The sequence below is a fragment of the Leopardus geoffroyi genome, chromosome C3 (assembly GCF_018350155.1).
Source record: "Leopardus geoffroyi isolate Oge1 chromosome C3, O.geoffroyi_Oge1_pat1.0, whole genome shotgun sequence".
NCBI lineage: Eukaryota > Metazoa > Chordata > Mammalia > Carnivora > Felidae > Leopardus > Leopardus geoffroyi.
The window spans coordinates 96727310-96744984 of record NC_059338.1 but is presented as its reverse complement, the minus strand read 5'-3'; the positions used below and the strand labels follow the sequence as shown (position 1 = coordinate 96744984).

Below are 17675 nucleotides of genomic sequence, written 5' to 3'. Positions count from 1 at the left end.
TGGGATTAGGAACAAAATTCCCTATTGCACAGCGAGCTCTGTATTATCTTCTTTTATGTGTATATCTTGGAGTGAATGGCTCACTGCTGAAGTGTAAGTGTAAAATGAAATTTTCCATTTAATAAAGGGGAGGAAAGCAGCAGCCTCTTTTAGGGCATCTCTTTTAAAACATAATAGGCCCCAACTTTTGATTTTATAGTGCAGGACTTCTGGCCTTCTGACTGAAGTAAACAATTCTTCAGAAATTAACTCAGGGTTCTTCCAAGGTATACTCACAAGGTATATAGAGACAAGGTACCTCAGTGTGTGTCTCAAGAAGATAAAAGAAGTGTTATTTGTTCTTTCTTTATAAATTTGTATGAGATTCTGTCTGGTCTTTCTAGTATCTTTCATAGACTGCCAGCAATGTTCATTATATTCCAAATATTCTTATTCACTAATAAATTTGATTTTTTTCTCTCTAGGTTTTGTGGGTTGAAATTTTTAGTAGGTTTTTTTTCTCCAATAGAAGAACATTTGTGACTATTTTTAGATCTGTTTTCTTATTACCTTAATACCATTCCTTAATACAGTTTGATTCTCAACATGACTATTAATAGTTACTGCTGGGGGCGCCTGGGTGGCGCAGTCGGTTAAGCGTCCGACTTCAGCCAGGTCACGATCTCGCGGTCCGTGAGTTCGAGCCCCGCGTCAGGCTCTGGGCTGATGGCTCAGAGCCTGGAGCCTGTTTCCGATTCTGTGTCTCCCTCTCTCTGACCCTCCCCCGTTCATGCTCTGTCTCTCTCTGTCCCCCCAAAAATAAATAAACGTTGAAAAAAAAAAATTAAAAAAAAAAATAGTTACTGCTGTATACTTTATTTTCTTGATCTGCAAGGAGAGAATTTCTGGGTTGATAGATTTTCTGTATATGTGAGTTTTTTTTTTTTTCTTTTTTGCTTTTCTGTAAAAACTGGTGACACATTAGGGAGGCAAGTTTGAAGTCTAACTCAAAGCCTGCATGGTAGTGGAGAATAGGGGCTTCTTTGTACAATGAGAAGCCACGAGACTACCCCTCTGGAGATATGGCATAGTGACTGAGATCCCAAAAGCAGAGAAAATAAAGATGGTTTAAAATATGAGCTCCGGGGCGCCTGGGTGGCGCAGTCGGTTAAGCGTCAACTTCAGCCAGGTCACGATCTCACGGTCCGTGAGTTCGAGCCCCACGTCGGGCTCTGGGCTGATGGCTCAGAGCCTGGAGCCTGTTTCCGATTCTGTGTCTCCCTCTCTCTCTGCCCCTCCCCCGTTCATGCTCTGTCTCTCTCTGTCCCAAAAATAAATAAACGTTGAAAAAAAAATTAAAAAAAAAATAAAATAAAATATGAGCTCCAAGTCAGTGGTCACAAGTAAATATGCTCTGAATTATAGGCACTGATTTGCAATCAAACTGCTTCTTACACAGGGGACTCTACATAGTATGATCCAGAATTCATAGCAGCAGGGATTTGTTTATAACAATGTTAATGATTCTCTAGACTAGCATGCAGGAGGCCAACTGGAGTGATAATGTAAGTAAGAGTGCCTGGAAATAGCAGGTGCTCAATAACATTAGCTTTCCTTCCCATTTCATTTTAAGTAATACTCCCCCCCCCCCCCTTCCCATCATATAAAAACCAAGCATGCCTTGGTTTTGTCTCAATACTACTTTAAGTTTTTAAAATAGAAAATACTTTTGGGGTGCATCACTCAGGTGGTAGAATATGTGACACTTGATCTTGGGGTCATGAGTTTAAGTCCCTCACTGGGCCTAGAGTTTACTAAAAAAAAAAAAAAAAAAAAAAAAAGGAAAGAAAGGAAAAGAAAAGAAATGCATTACACTTCTTTTTAGCATGGTTACAAAACATAACCTGTATATTATGTCTGTGAACAAAATTCCTATGTGTAGCTAATGAAAGGCAGATATTTGATGATACTCAGAAATAATTTATCACTAGGCCTTTGTTTTATGAATCTTGCATCTACATGCCTTAATTATATCACATATTTTAAATGGCATCAAATGCTAAATGGCTCAGTATATTAGACTAGATGATACCTATATGCATTTATAATGGAATGGGGCTCTAGACTTGTTTCAAACCTCAAAAAAAAATTCCAAAAACCTCAAGGACATTTGTGATAAGAAATTAGCCCAAGATAAGCCATGCCATTTAAGCAGGAGATCTGGAATAAGAGTTGAGTTTTCTATTTCATACACTAAAGCAGTATGATTTAATTAAAAGTAGGTCATATGAGTTTATTAATGAGAGATAACTGTAAAATTGGAGAGCTGGAATTACAAAATGAACTTTTTTAGTTTGTTTCTTTTGAAGCTTTCTCTTCAGTTGATAGGGTAAGAGGGCTCCCCTTTTAAAAGCTTTTATCATTCCACATATAATTGGAAGTTGAACAAAGAATGGTGCCCTATGACTACTGGATGTCTAATCTTAACGTACTTGTGTGTATGTACTTTGAAAAGACTCACAGTTACCAATGATTGAGTTGCTTAGTTTTCTTTTTCCCCCCAGAATCTAGGACTTACATTAGCAGGAGAGAAACAAAGGTATTGAAAATAATGGTGCCGATATTCAAAAGAACTAACACTGACTATATCTATTAAGGTATTTATTTGCATTCTGTGTAAGGTTGTATTTCAAATGCAATGCAAAAATGCATGTCAGATGAACACTTTTATTAGTTATTGGTAGGAATTTACTTTTTATTAATTCTCATACTTAGCATGGAGGAAGATTTCAGAAATAAGTGGACAGCCCCAAATTTCACCACTTATTTTTCATGCCACATATCCATTCATGAAACACTTAATTGACTGCAGTTTGCCATAACTGCAGATATAAAAAAGATGAATGCAAGGTCATTTGTAGAATTAGTCAGCCTACCTATAGGGCAGTGATAGAGCCTAGACTCCAAAACATGACTGCTGGGCAACTGTGACTTAGAGCAAGTGACTGAACCTCTCTTTGTGCCTTCGTTTCCTCATCTGTAAATGAGAATATTAGTAGTCCTCAATTCATGGAGTTGTGTTAGGCTCTAAATAATATATGTACAAAACTTCAAACCATTCTCAGTACAGATAAACTATGATCTCTATGAGTCCTCTCTCTAGGCTTGCCATGTTGAGCTGCTGGAAATTCTACCTACTTTCCTTCATTTACTCTTGCCTGTATATATTTATAAATGCTCAACCCTGGGTGTGAAAGGCACCATCTCCTCATGCCTGTACCTCACCTGGTTCCTTCTTACTTATATTTTTAAGATTCACTTTATGTGTCATTTTTATAAGGAAGAATTTCTTTTAAAAAAAAATTAACACGTATTCATTTTTTGAGAGACAGAGCGTGAGTGGGGGAGGGCAGAAAAAGAGGGAGACGCAGAATCCGAAGCAGACTCCAGGCTCTGAGCAATCAGTAACAGAGCCTGACGCGGGGCTCAAACCCACCCATGAACCGCAAGATCATGACCTGAGCTGAAGTCCGAAGCTTAACCAACTGAGCAACCAGGCGCCTCAAGGAAGACTTTCCTGATCTCTCTTTGTAATTGGTTCAGAACCACCTCCATGCTGTGCGTGCAGCACTGATTTTATTTCCAGCAATGGACCGTATCTGTCTGTATATCATCTGATTATAAACTCTCTAAGGGCAAGAACCATATTGAATTCATAGTTAGCACAGGACCAGGCATATAATTCATACTTTTGAATGTTTGAAAAAGAGGAATGCATGATACCATCTCTTCTTTAGAATAAGTGGAAAGCTACTGATTCTTTAACAGTACAAATATGTTTATTCTTAGGGTCTTGTTATTGTAATTAACTGTCAAATGCATGTTCCACTGTATGCTATAGCAATGGAAAAGATCAAGAATACTGCATTGGTCCAATCATGAAATAAATAAGCCATGGGTATGTAATGTGCAGCATGATGATATCATTAATAGTACTATCTTGCATATCTGAAAGTTGCTAAGAGAGTACATCTTGAAATTATTTATCATAAGAAAAAACTGTAACTGTATGGTGATGGATGTCAACTATACTTATTGTTGCGATCATTTCACAATATATATAAACATCAAATCATTTTGTTGTATATCTAAAGCAAATTTAATGTTATATGTCAATTTTATCTCAGTTAAAAAAAAACAATATTGTATTAGTGCTGTGCCTAGTACTTCTAAATTTAATGATCTACCTTTCAAAGTTCTAAGGCCCTAAAATAACTGGGACTTTGACCACACCAGGAATATTTCAACTTTAGATATACTTGATCTCATCCTGGAAGCTTTAGGGAGCAAAGAGAGGGTAATTTGGAATGTTTTTTCTACTAAGAAAACAAGTGGTCAGAAGCCTAAAGGAAGTCTGAGAGCTTCAGCCAGAAAACTGGGGAAAAAAGTATTCAGACAAAAAGGACAAGTAAGTGCAAAAGCCCTGAGGTGGAAGTGTGAACAGTGCTTTCAAAAACATCAAGGAGGCCCTTGTGGCCCAAAGAGTGTAGTAGGGAATAAGAATAGTAAAGAGGTCAGAGTATATGTAGGTAGATTAAGTAGAACCTCATATTGTAAGATCTTTGGAATTTACTCAGATTTAGAAAGTCACTGGTGGATTTTGATATAATCTGACATATGTTTGAAAGATTACTTTGTTGTGTTCATAAGAGATTGTATCAGGAAACAAGGGAAAGAGAGAAACTAGCCAGGGGGGAGGCTAAGAGCTAAGAGATAGCCTGTAGTTGCCCTAGATTAGGGTAGAGGTGTGTTTATATAAACAACTGCAATGCCATTAGGTGAAATAAATCAAGTAGTGAATATTAAGGGAAAAAGATGGAATCTGTCACTATTTGTGTTTCATTTCCTTTAGCTAATATTGAGTCATTTTATGGATAAGAGCAATAAGATTTCCACTTTAATCCAGTGTGTTTATAGTTTTCTAAAGTAACTCACTTTAGTTTTCTAAAGTAACTCAGAGTTTCAACATACTTTTCAAAGTATGAAAAATAAGAGGTAAGAAATTATTTTCCAAACACTTTTTTTTTTTGATCACAAAGTGAATTGCAGGTACGGATATTCTGTTTTGCTATCATTTAATACCTGTGACATTTTCATGAGATAAACTGCAGGGTTTCTCATCACTGAGCAGGACTTACCACAGGATGCTATCATTTTGGATCTACTTCTGACAAATACAATCTCCCAGGGTCCAACATAAGCTCTTGAAAATATTTCCTTCAGATTTAAAATGTACACAATCTTAAACCATGATAAAAAAAAATCCTATCCTCTAAAATAGACAAACTGTAAATTCTTACGGTTCAGTTCAGGATAAACATATTTACTAAGAGGCTGCATGTATAAATTAATATGTTTCATGCTAAACATGTAGCCTGAGACTTTGGGAGCTTATGGTCTTTCAGAGTGAAACATTATAAGAAAAAGCAAAATATTGCATTTAAATATTGCATTAAAGGTCATGCTGGTGTTTACTTTTATGTAAAAAATGAAAAGCTTTAGTTATTTTGGCACTTAGGGATCATGGTCTAATAGCCAACATCCTACTTATATACTCAAAAGTGAAGCCTATCAGTCAAAATTTCCTGCCCATGTTCTCAGAGATATTAGTCAACATTTTACCGAGGGGTGGGTAATATGCAGCATGAAAAGCAGCAGAGCCTGGCAATCTAATTCTTAAACATTAATGATATTAACAATAGAGGCATAAAAAATTAATGCATGACAAAGGCAATTACTAGAATAAACAAACATAACATATTTCTGGAATATTGAAGAGAGGGGCTGTGGATTTGACATAACTCTTTATCTTTTATACCTGGAAATCAATGGAAATTGTCTAGAGTTGGTAAATCAAGAAACAGAGCTTCATATGTTATGCAGAGTCATGGAGAGGGCCATCAGAGCAATTAGAACTAGAAATTATTAGAAGGCTCAACTGAGTAATAGCAGAATAGAGGTGGGGGGGTGAGGCAGGTGGCCAATGCTTTAAATAACTTTAAATTGGGACGCCTGGTTGGCTCAGTCATTTAAGTATACGACTCTTGATTTTGGCTCAGGTCATGATCTCATGGTTCATGAGTTCAAGCTCTGCATCGGGCTCTACACTGAGAGTGGAGAGTTTGCTTGGGATTCCCTCTCTCCCCCCTTACCCCTGCCCTCCCCCTCTCAAAATACATAAACTTAAAAAAATAAATTAAGTGCCAAGCTATTTTAAATTATTTTCTCAGTTATCCCATGTATATTTTACTTTGATAAAAAATACAAAATATATCTTAATTAAAAAATTTATCCTTATGAACAAAAAAACTTCTGGCTCTTTTGCAGATGCTTTACCCACTAATTTTGACTTTCAAAGTGTTAAATTATTAAATCTGAAAGTCAGCCAGTTCTGTGTATTTTGGATTTCTGTATAATTACTGTGAGGGAAAACAAACAGATATGTGCGAACCTGATCAAGAAACTAAAATATACTAAGCTCTCCTTACTGTGATATAGTAATTACTTCAGAACCAATGTTTTATTTATTTATTTATTTATTTATTTATTTATTTATTTATTTATTTTTATATTTTATTTTATTTTATTTTATTAGGTAACCTCTAAGCCCAGCGTGGGGCTTGAACTCATGACCCCAAGATTAAGAGTCACATGCTCTACTGACTGAGCTAGCAGGAACCCCAGAACCAAATGTTCCAAATGAGTTATTTAATATAATTTTCCCAACAACCTTACAAACTATGCAATATTATCTCATGCTTAGACACATAAAATAAATTATACAAGGTCACATAGCTGATTTCAGGTCTTCTCTTGGTTTTAAAACATTGTTTAGAGTTAATTACATCTAATTCTAAAACATGGGCTTCCCCCCATACTAGAAATCATCAGATGTGGTCATATTTTAACATGAATATATCTTCAATTTTGGGTAATAGTATAAGGTATGCATGCAATAACTTTGATTTCCATAGTATCTTGGCATCGTAGGCAAAAGTCTAGTCATATCCAACTAAACTGATAGTGAAGATTATTCTCTTTTAAGAAATTTAAAAATACTAAACATTTGTGCTGTTCTTAGGAGTGAGTAAATGTGTATCCATATATTAACATTAATAAATTAGACTTAATTAATGTTAAAATGATAGAAATATACCAGGTCCACTAAAACATAACATACAATGAAAAGTGCAATGTACGTTTTCCAGTGCTGTGCTTCTTTCAGAACATTCTGAATATCACACGTATTAATATGCCAATGTTTGCTGGGAAATTCACTAGGCCCTCTGTATGTGCTATGGTTAATTGAATCTTCACATAATCTATTGATTTAATAACTATCATCCAGTTTTAGAGATTTAAAAATCAAGGCTTAGCTCATCTGAGGTCATAGATATAGTAAGAGGATTTGAACACAGGTCTACCCTTGCCTTTGTTTTGTTTGTAGATATTGACTATTAAACCAACATGAAATACACTTGATCGGGCTGTAATTGATCCCATGAAATATTCTTGGTTCAGAAGGACCATTTGTATACTTTATGGTATAGTCCATGCTCAATTAAAATTTCTATGACCTATCAATATAGAAATCTATGGCAAGGAATAGGATTATTCTAGGCAGGCATATTCTTAGTGAATGCATATTCTGCTGCACCTGTCTTTTTCACCTAAGCCATTGAAAACCATGTATTTAATAATTTATCCCAGTGATTAATACTTATCTTTTTGATCTATAGTTTTTAAAAAATGTATATTTATTTATTTTGAGAGAAAGAGAGTAGGGGGAGGGGAAGAGAAGGAGGGAGAGAGAGAATCTTAGGCAGCCTCCGTGCTATCAGTGTAGAGCCTGATGTGGGCTTGATCTCATGAAGTCCAAGATGATGACCTGAGCCAAAATCAAGAACCTGAAGCTTAACCTACTGAGCCACCCAGGAGCCCCTGATCTATAGTTTTCTTTATTCTTTGGTTTTCTCTGTCAGGATTTTGGTTATTTCTTGTTTGGCTTCAGAAAATTTTCCATGTTTTGTTGCTGTTGTTGCTTGTTTGTTTGTTAGTTTTTTAATGAATTTTCTGTCTATCCACAAATTCCTCTTTTGCATGGCTCTTAAGACAAAACAACCACACTTTCTCTTAAACTTTTTATAAACTTTTGTGCCGTTAATTATTTTTTTCTCTTTGGCAGAATGAAATTCAAAGTAATTATTTCTCCTTTTATTCCCCTTGTCTTCTGATAGATGAAACCATCGATTCAAGCCAAGTTTTAATTGGCTGTTCTGTTACTAACAGAATGGCCATTTAGTAGGTAAGTACCTTTTCTTTAGTTCTTACACAACATTCTGAAGTAAAGAATTTCAAATACTCTCATTTTACAGATGAGAGACTCTAGAGAGGTTAAATGACTTGTTTAAGTCAGAAATAATACACACATAATCCGAGTACATGAATATATTATATAATTAAGAAAAATTACTATGTGTACCAGACATCAAAAATCTATTCTTTTAATCAGATCAAAATTGTTTTTTCTCACTGCAACTCATAGTAAGAAATATACATTACCTCATTGCAAATATACTCATATACATCTACATGCACACACACACCCTCCACACACATATTTATTGTATTTTATTTATTTCTTTATAGATAGCTGAAAAGAGTTCCACAAAAAAATATTTATCCTTACCATGGTCTTTGGATTATAACATTTTTCTCTTCTTTTTATGTATTTATCTTTTATTTTATTTTATTCAATGTTATATCAGTTATAAAAATGCTGGTCACGACCCAGTGAATTGATTTTATGACTCACTGGTGGTGACCTATACTTTAGAAAATCTGCTCTAGATGATATCATCTCCATGTCAGTTTTGTACAATGCATTGGGATCATTCAACTGATGAGGGAGTCTGTGGTAACTTTCCAAAGTGATATCATAGTTTTTCTCTCCTTACTGAACTGTTTTTTTTTTCCCCACAGTATCTCTGTCCTCATAGACTTGTATACAAGTATATGATTTTTCAACATGCAGTATTATTTTATTTAGCTATAAAATCCACCTCCAAAAGTTTGAAATAAAAATTTCCATGGTCTGCAAATGAACTGTGCATCGCTTTATTTTAGAATGTCCTGTTTTTCATTAAAATAATGTTTCAACCACTGTGTTGGACTTTTCTAACACTCAGATGTGCATTTTAGAAAGAACACGGGGTACTGGTTCCATAAAGTGACAAACTGGTCCTTGTTGTGAAAAATCCTCCTGGTATTTATCCAGAAATATATATTCATGAACCATCATCATCACAACTCCTTCATTATTCATTGGGGACTCCCACAATCTTCCCTCCTGTGTCCACTGAATCATCTTTTCAAAATTCTGAATAGGCTGTTCATTTACTGTGGCTAAATGCTTAGCAAATTCCACACCCTAAGTGAAGGTGCCATCTCTGTTTCTGGTGCCTCTTCAGTAACTTCCTTAATCTCAAGAACATTAAGTGTCTTCCCCTTGAATATATTTTTCCTAATGTATTTTTCCTAACTTTTTCTAAGATCAGCAGTCTTCTCCTGGCTATGATCACTGTCAGTTCCTGTATCAAGTTGAATCTGATGCACTGGTCTGGTACTAACTCTAGCGGTGGCAGTTACATATCTGATATGATGTTACTGAAACTAATTTTAGGTCTTCCTCCATTTTACTGTGTCCTTGAGACTTCCCCCTGTTGTGAGACCCGCCTCAGCAGCTCCAACATGGTTGTCACTTCTAGGCAACTTTAATTTTTAGGAAAAATGTGTAGTTTGGATAAAGAATTATCACCAGTTCTTGATCATATTTAAGTCACTGCATTTATCTATGTTGTTGAAATGTCAGTTTCAGTGTATTCGTTCTTCCTTTACTCAGCCAGTATCTTCTGAGCACCTAATTTTCTCAGGTGCTCCTCTAAGTCCTGAACACAGAATAGAAAGACAATATCCTTGTGCCAGGGAGCTTGCCTACAATAACGTGTGCATTGCTTTAGAGACACCTGGGAATATAAGTACTTTCCCAAAACCATTTCTTTAATGAATCCAATTTAAAAATCCTTGATAAAATCTCTGCCTGGCCTATATCACACTTGTAGATTGAATGTTAAATGGTCAATTTTTAAAAATATAAAAATGGGTTTAAATATTTCCTGATTCTGTCCAAAAATAAAAGCTCAGACAAAATATATATATATTTCTTACCATGACAACTTGGTAAGGCTCTATTCCATCCAGGTCTTCCATCATCTCCCATGATACAGGTGAGTGTCGAATAACCTTGAAGAACATAACCAGCATCACAATAATAGGTGACTGTTGACCCTAACTTATAATCCATTCCAAGTCTGGTGCCATTCATTATATTGCCTGGATCAAAGCAGGACTCTCGAAGTTTTGCTGTAAAACAGTGTTGATATAAAATGAATTGTTGAAAACATTATTTTCCACGAAAGTTTTACTATTACTTCATTTCTACTTCTAAACAGACGGGAAAGCACCAGCACTCTGTCCGCTTCTGTTTGTACAAAGTACAAAGTACAAAGTACAAAGTAGCCCATAATCATATGTGACACTTTGCTAATTCATATTGATAAGTAAGAGCATAAAATTCTTCGCTGGACTTTTCATTAAAATTAGTATCTAATATGCAGTCAAACATTGGGTGTTAGAGTTTATTATAAATTGTATGCAATAATATTTATAAATGCATACATATTTTCAATGAATTATTTTGGAAAAGAAGCAGGATTTATTTCTTTATTTATTACTGCTTTATTTAAAAGTTCTTCCTCCATATAAAGAACACCCATTCCCTGTGATTGAACCTAGAAATGATACTACCACCAGTGTTGAGCTCAGCTCATTTCACCACTGGTAGGAAGGTGAAATCATTTATTGTAACCTACCTCCTCTAGTCACCTCCCATGTCTACCAGAGGTCTGACTATCCATCATTAAAAAGCAGCAAAATCTTTATGACATCCAAGCCATGATCTTTTTGGACAGAGAGTCCATGTTAAAGCCAAGTGCTTTTAAAGCTAACACAAATTTAAAATTAAGTCCATTCACAACAAAGGAACAAAGGAACTAAAAGTTCTCTGTGCACCCTGATAGTGAACTAAAGAGGATGACAGAACATTTTGAAAACATGTAGAGAAACACAAAGATCAGTTCATCCATTTTGGGGAATAAGCTCTAATACAAATTGTTGTTAACAGATCTGAGCAATGCCCTAATATTTCCATATTAATATTATTATAGGTTACTTAAGAAATAATACAAAAATGTAAGGGCCATCACAATTTCAGGATAACAAATATAATTTTCTACATTAGAATTTATTTTATGTTAATGGGAAATCAGGAGGTGGGTGTATCTCTGCATATGACTCATGGAATCATTGGAATTTAAGTCAATAATGTCTTCGTGTTCGGCTATCACAGAAATTATTTTATTATCATATATCCAAATCTTCTTACCTGCAGCAGTAGGAATATATTTCTTCTACTCATAAAACTTTACAAAGTTCAAAGTACTTCAACATTCATAGAAAATGAGGAGAAATTTGTGTTTTATAAAGAACACTAGCAAGATTTCTCCCAATTCAGCTAAAGAGGCGATGGCAGAATCAACCGTTTAAATGATTTTAATAGAATATCAGAGGAACGAAGTTCTGCTTTTTTCTTTCCTTCTTTCCAACAAGTACTTAAGAGCCCACACTACCCAGTGAACTTTGGAAATATAGCAGTGCACATTTAGAATATATTTTGGCCCTCATGGCATTTACAGCTTATTAGTTCTATTAAATGAATACTTGTAACTCTCAAGAGTATGACATATGTGGATGCATTCAGGAACCTTCCTGGAGAACTGACATCTAAGCTGAACATGGAGAGAGAACGAGCTGGCTAGGTGAAGGACAAGGCAGGTGAAGGAAACAAGTGTGTAAGTTGGGGAAACCTGATTCCTGAGTTTCAGTCCAAATCTAAATAACTCAATCATCTCCCAAGTGCACACACACATATGCGCACACACACACACACACACACACAAAATTTGCACCCCATAAATTATACTCAGAGTTCACGATAAAAATTACTTCTCAATCCAAGAACTTATATTTCTTACTAGGTAAAATATTCCCACAATACCGTTTTCCAGAATCAACAAGCAGTGTGAATACTACTTTCCCTTGAGGGAAAAGAAGAATTGAAATTGCTGTTTAAAAGGATTCATCTCTTTGGCAACCCTAACCACCTAATATTCCTCTTTTAAAAAGTTTGCTTTTTTCTTCTCTAAAGTTTTCCCAATAGTTTCAGTGACATATCAGTAAATCTGTACGGCAAATGTCCTACTTTTTGAGGAAAGGGAAATATGCCAAAAAGTTAAATCTATTGCCTCTGCAACAATTTTATATTGCTAGCCTCATTTTGAGAGGATTCATTTACCTCATTACTATGTTTACCTGCTACTTTAAATCCTTGGTGACTAGCTGTCTATGGATAATACTGCCCTTGTTTATTTCCATGCCTGCCATAGCAATTATCTGTAAATTTTGAAAACGTCTGGAGAATCCTTATGCAAAGGTCAGTCAGTTAAGTTTACGACTTCGACTCAGGTCATGATCTCGCGGTTCATGGGTTCGAGCCCTCCATCAGGCTCTGTGCTGACAGCTCAGAGCCTGGAGCCTGTTTCAGATTTTGTGTCTCCTCTCTCTCTACCCCTCCCCCACTCACACTCTGTCTCTCTCTCAAAAGTGAATAAACATTAAAAATAAAATAAAATTGGGGCGCCTGGGTGGCGCAGTCGGTTAAGCATCCGACTTCAGCCAGGTCACGATCTCGCGGTCCGTGAGTTCGAGCCCCGCGTCGGGCTCTGGGCTGATGGCTCAGAGCCTGGAGCCTGTTTCCGATTCTGTGTCTCCCTCTCTCTCTGCCCCTCCCCCGTTCATGCTCTGTCTCTCTCTGTCCCAAAAATAAATAAATGTTGAAAAAAAAATTTAAAAAAAAAATAAAATAAAATAAAATATGGGAATGCAAGCTGGTGCAGCCACTCTGGAAAACAGTATGGAGGTTCCTCAAAAAATTAAAAATAGAACTATCCTGTTACCCAGCAATTGCACTACTAGGTATTTATCCAAGGGATACAGGTGTGTTTTTCGAAGGGACACATGCACCCCAATGTTTCTGGCAACACTATCGACAATAGCTAAAGTATGGAAAGAGCCCAAATGTCCATCGATGGATGAATGGATAAAGAAGATGTGGTATATATACACAATGAAGTATTACTCGGCAATCAAAAAGAATGAAATCTTGCCATTTGCAACTACATGGATGGAACTGGAGGGTATTAATGCTAAGTGAAATTAGTCAGAGGAAGACAAATATCATATGACTTCACTCATATGAGGACTTTAAGAGACAAAACAGATGAGCATAAGGGAAGGGAACCAAAAATAATATGAAAACAGGGAGGGGGACAAAACAGAAGAGACTCATAAATATGGAGAAAAAACAGAGGGTTACTGGAGAGGGTGTGGGAGGGGGATGGGCTAAATGGGTAAGGGGCATTAAGGAATCTACTCCTGAAATCATTGTTGCACTATATGCTGACTAATTTGGATGTAAATTGAAAAAAATTAAATTAAAACAAATAAACTAAAAAATTTAAAATAAAATATCCTAGGTGCTTAATGAAAAAACAATTTGACATCAGGAACCAACTGTGGTTTAAAGAAAATTCAGCTGGAAAAATTAAAGCTTTACTATGTTTTTGTTTCCATTTTATTCCTGAAAACCTATGGATGTTGAGATCACACTACATATACTAAGTGTAATATCTACAACACTATGAAGTTTATCATACTTTGAACCATACATAGGTATGTGTGTTGAGTTCATACTTAGTGAGTGATTTATAAATAAATATTTTCTTTTCTGGGAGAAAAAGAAACATACATATTTTTGTTGTTAAAGGCATTTTTACTTCAAAATTTGTTTCCACATATAGCTGTATGCTCGCTAAGGGACCATTATTCTGAATAATGTCATCTTGTGGATAATCAAAAGTGGTTATATGTTATTTTTGGTCTTGAAGGGTAACCAGACTGTATAATATCCAACTGCCTGTTATTTCCAGGATGGTAGACATGTGTGGATGGACATTTATCTGCTGGCATGATTTCAGAAACTGAGAACTAAGCTCCCTTCACGATGTATATGCATTATAATTCCCTCATCTGATCATACTCAGTCCCCAGAGGCCTCCCTATTGTAGGCACGAGCGTTCACATGAGGCCGGCTACAGGCGCTTTTAGAGAATAAGGATGAGCCATACACGTATCTCTTTTATTTTGGGAAGTATTACACAATTGACCCCAGACTACCTCAGGGTAATAACTGAAATGTAATAAGTTGCTCTATGGAAAAAAAATGGTATGTTAATTTAGAAAGTAATTTATGATACTTTTCAGGTTCTTAGAGCAGATGGCTAACTTATACCGTATATAAACAGTCAGTCATAAGTCTTTCACTGTCCATACTGGTGCCTATAAATTGACATTCCCTGCCAGCTAAATCACCAGCTACCAGCAGTTTCCCTCCACGGGCACAAAACTATATATTCTCTCTCCATCAGAATCAATACATTTTGTTAAAAGAATACAAATTTTACTACTGTATGAGCCACATTTGTATAAATGTTATAATTATAAATTTTTAAGACATACTTATTAACATTATGATCTAAAATGGTCCTAAAGTTAAAACAATGCAAATGAGAGTACTGTTTGAACTCTAAATATTTATTCAACTGTAAATCTGTTAACGTTGTATCTCATTAAAATTACAGTGGAGACTAGGCCTGCCTGATTTAAACTCTTTGTGAAGACATTGCTTTATAATTAGCCAAACACCTCCTTTCACCCCCAGACTTCCACTTCTCCACTCCAATCTACTATTTTCTACCACATAAAGGCATATCCACAATTTGCTTTACGTAAGCAGAAAGTAGTATTCCTTCCAGAATACTTGTTAGCAGGTTTGTGTTTTTGCAACGTTCACATACAGGATTCGTTCATTGCACAACTATTGTGTGTTTGCACACAAACAAAACTAAGATTCAGTATCTATCTTCAAGGGGGAAATGGAAAGATAGATATGAAGAAGGCAATGATAACTATACCCTGGTGTGAGCTCTAATAGAGGTAGGGGTTGCTTTTAAATTGAAGGCCTACCAAAAACATTATGGATTTAGAGTGAGTCAAGACTTTAAAACTTTACTTTTCAGTGCCAACAGAAACCAACATGCATAAGTGAAGGTATGGAACATGTATTACAAATGTCAAAGGAAAAGCTTTTTACTATTCCAGGCCTCAATGTATATGTCAGTTTATTTTGGGGGTGCATATTTTATAAAAATTCTGAGATGTTTGTCTACGGCAGAAAGAAATATAAGGACCGATTTATTAGCTTTAAGAAACAAAACAATTAAAGAGGTAACATGTTTGGAATAAGGATAGGAAATAGGGAGGCTGATGAAAAAAGACAGACCCTGGAGACCCTGTAGTGGGGCATGGAACTTTCCTATGGATGAGAGTCCAGAGAATTAATTAGGTTGGATTTGGGGACTAGCATGAACTTAACACTAACATCGGCAAGAAATACTGTCTGGAGTATAAAAATAAGACTTCATGAAATTGTGTGTAAGTAGGCATCAGTGTAGCAGCTGAGCATGGTAGGGAGTAATTGCAGGGTCCAGGGAGAAAGATTGAAGTTCATGGAATGACTATGTATTTCTCTCTGTTTGACTTTTATATTTTTATTTGCTTTTACTCTAATAGTAATAATAATTTATATCGTTTTCTGCAACTATTTCTAATGTATATATTAATGTTTTATTTTAATGTTTATTTTTGACAGCGAGAAAGAGAGAGAGAGAGAGAGAGAGAGAGAGGCAGAGAAAGAGGGAGACACAGAATCCAAAGCAAGTTCCAGGCTCTGAGCTCTCAGCACAGAGTCCAATGTGGGACTCAAACTCAAAGACTGTGAGATCATGACCTGAGCAGAAGTTGGATGCCCAAACAACTGAGACACCCAGGCGCCCCTCTGTAACTCTTTTTAATAGTCTGATCCTTAGCTTTGCCATTTGTAAAATAGGGATAGAGATACTTATCACTTATTTGTGTTAGTTTTAATATTTCTGTTGCATTTATAAATGGTCCTGCTCATGGGAAGGATAGAGAGAATTCATTAAAAGGAACTAATCATTGTATCTAGAATATAGTAGGTACATAATGATTAATTTTATCTTTTAAAAAAAATTGCACTTGTGGTCCTTTTCCTATGACAACATAAATCTTAGGAATTTTGGAAATGTTGGAAATGATGGGACATGGAAATGGATCAAGCTGGGAAATAGAAATGGATAGAAGTTAGTTAAGAAAAAGGAGAGTAGGTTTTATCTCAAGTGTTTAATTATATGGATTTAGGAATGGCTACCTGGAATGTTAAGTAGAGAAAGGATTGTGAGGTTAATTCCAGTTTCCACAAGAAAGAATGCTGGAATCAGTTAGTACCACCTGCACTAAGCATGGTAGTATTTGTGGAATTTTTCCTGTATCTTTTATCCTAGAGATCTATGGAAATGTTTTACGATAGAATCTAGCTTTACTGACTTGATTACAGCTTTCTTGTTTTTCTTTCCTTCTTTTCTTTCCTTCTTTGCTTGCTTCCTCCTCTCCTCTCCTTTTTCTTTTTATTTATTTAATTTTTTTAATTATTATTTATTTTTGAGAGACAGAGCGTGAGTGGGGGAATGGCAGAGAGAGAGGGAGACACAGAATCCAAAGCAGGCTCCGGGTTCTGAGCTCTGAGCTGTTAGCACAGAGCCCAGTGCAGGGCTCAAACTCACAAACCGTGAGATAATGACCTGGGATGCTTAACCAAGTGAGATGCTTAACCAACTGAGCCACCCAGGAGCCCCTCTTCTCCTTTTCTTTCCTTTCCTTTTTCTTTTGTTTTCCTCTTAAATAGGTCTTCTTTATAAGCCTGTTAGCTTGCAGATATAAGTAGCTATTCCTAAAGAGCCAAGTTCTCCTTACAAAATGCAGGACAGAGATGTATCTCTAAGATTTCTGATATTTCAGTAATGTTATTATTCTATGATTCTAATTATGACTTGATTTCAAAATGAGAAGACACCTCTTTAGGTTGCTTAAAATCAATCAATTAAATAATTACCAAAATTATGGTGTGTAAGCACTTATTCTAAGGTATTAATTGTATACTGGTGAATAATAGAGATCTTGCTCTTAAGACGCTTGTATTTTAGTATATTTGTAGGGAGTTAGTGGAGTAAATGGGAGTGCAGAGAGTAAATAAGCGAGGAAAAATAATTGGCACTATTTCTAAGGAACTGATGCAAAAAAAAAATCATAACGCTGTGGTATTAGGACAAGTTTAGAATTATTGATAATAAATCTCTGCATTTTAAGACTTTTGCAAATCAGGTAAAGATGTACTTAGAAAAAAATATATATAGCCACAAAAGTTCATATTAGAAGAGAAAAAATTCGGAAAATTAGTAAGGTAAGTATTTATTTCGATAAAT

General features: G+C 35.6%; 1 protein-coding gene and 1 pseudogene across 6 annotated transcripts in view; both read right to left on the bottom strand.

Annotated features, from left to right (window-relative positions):
• The window catches only part of CSMD3 (CUB and Sushi multiple domains 3), a 1255667-nt gene that overhangs the window by 260013 nt on the left and 977979 nt on the right, over positions 1-17675 (bottom strand). For all 6 annotated transcript variants that reach the window (XM_045453867.1, XM_045453870.1, XM_045453869.1 and 3 more), the window contains one exon: positions 10267-10461. In XM_045453867.1, the coding sequence (XP_045309823.1) occupies positions 10267-10461 (195 nt within the window). The remainder of the gene's footprint in view (positions 1-10266; positions 10462-17675) is intronic.
• On the bottom strand, positions 9085-9791 carry LOC123585733 (annotated as a pseudogene).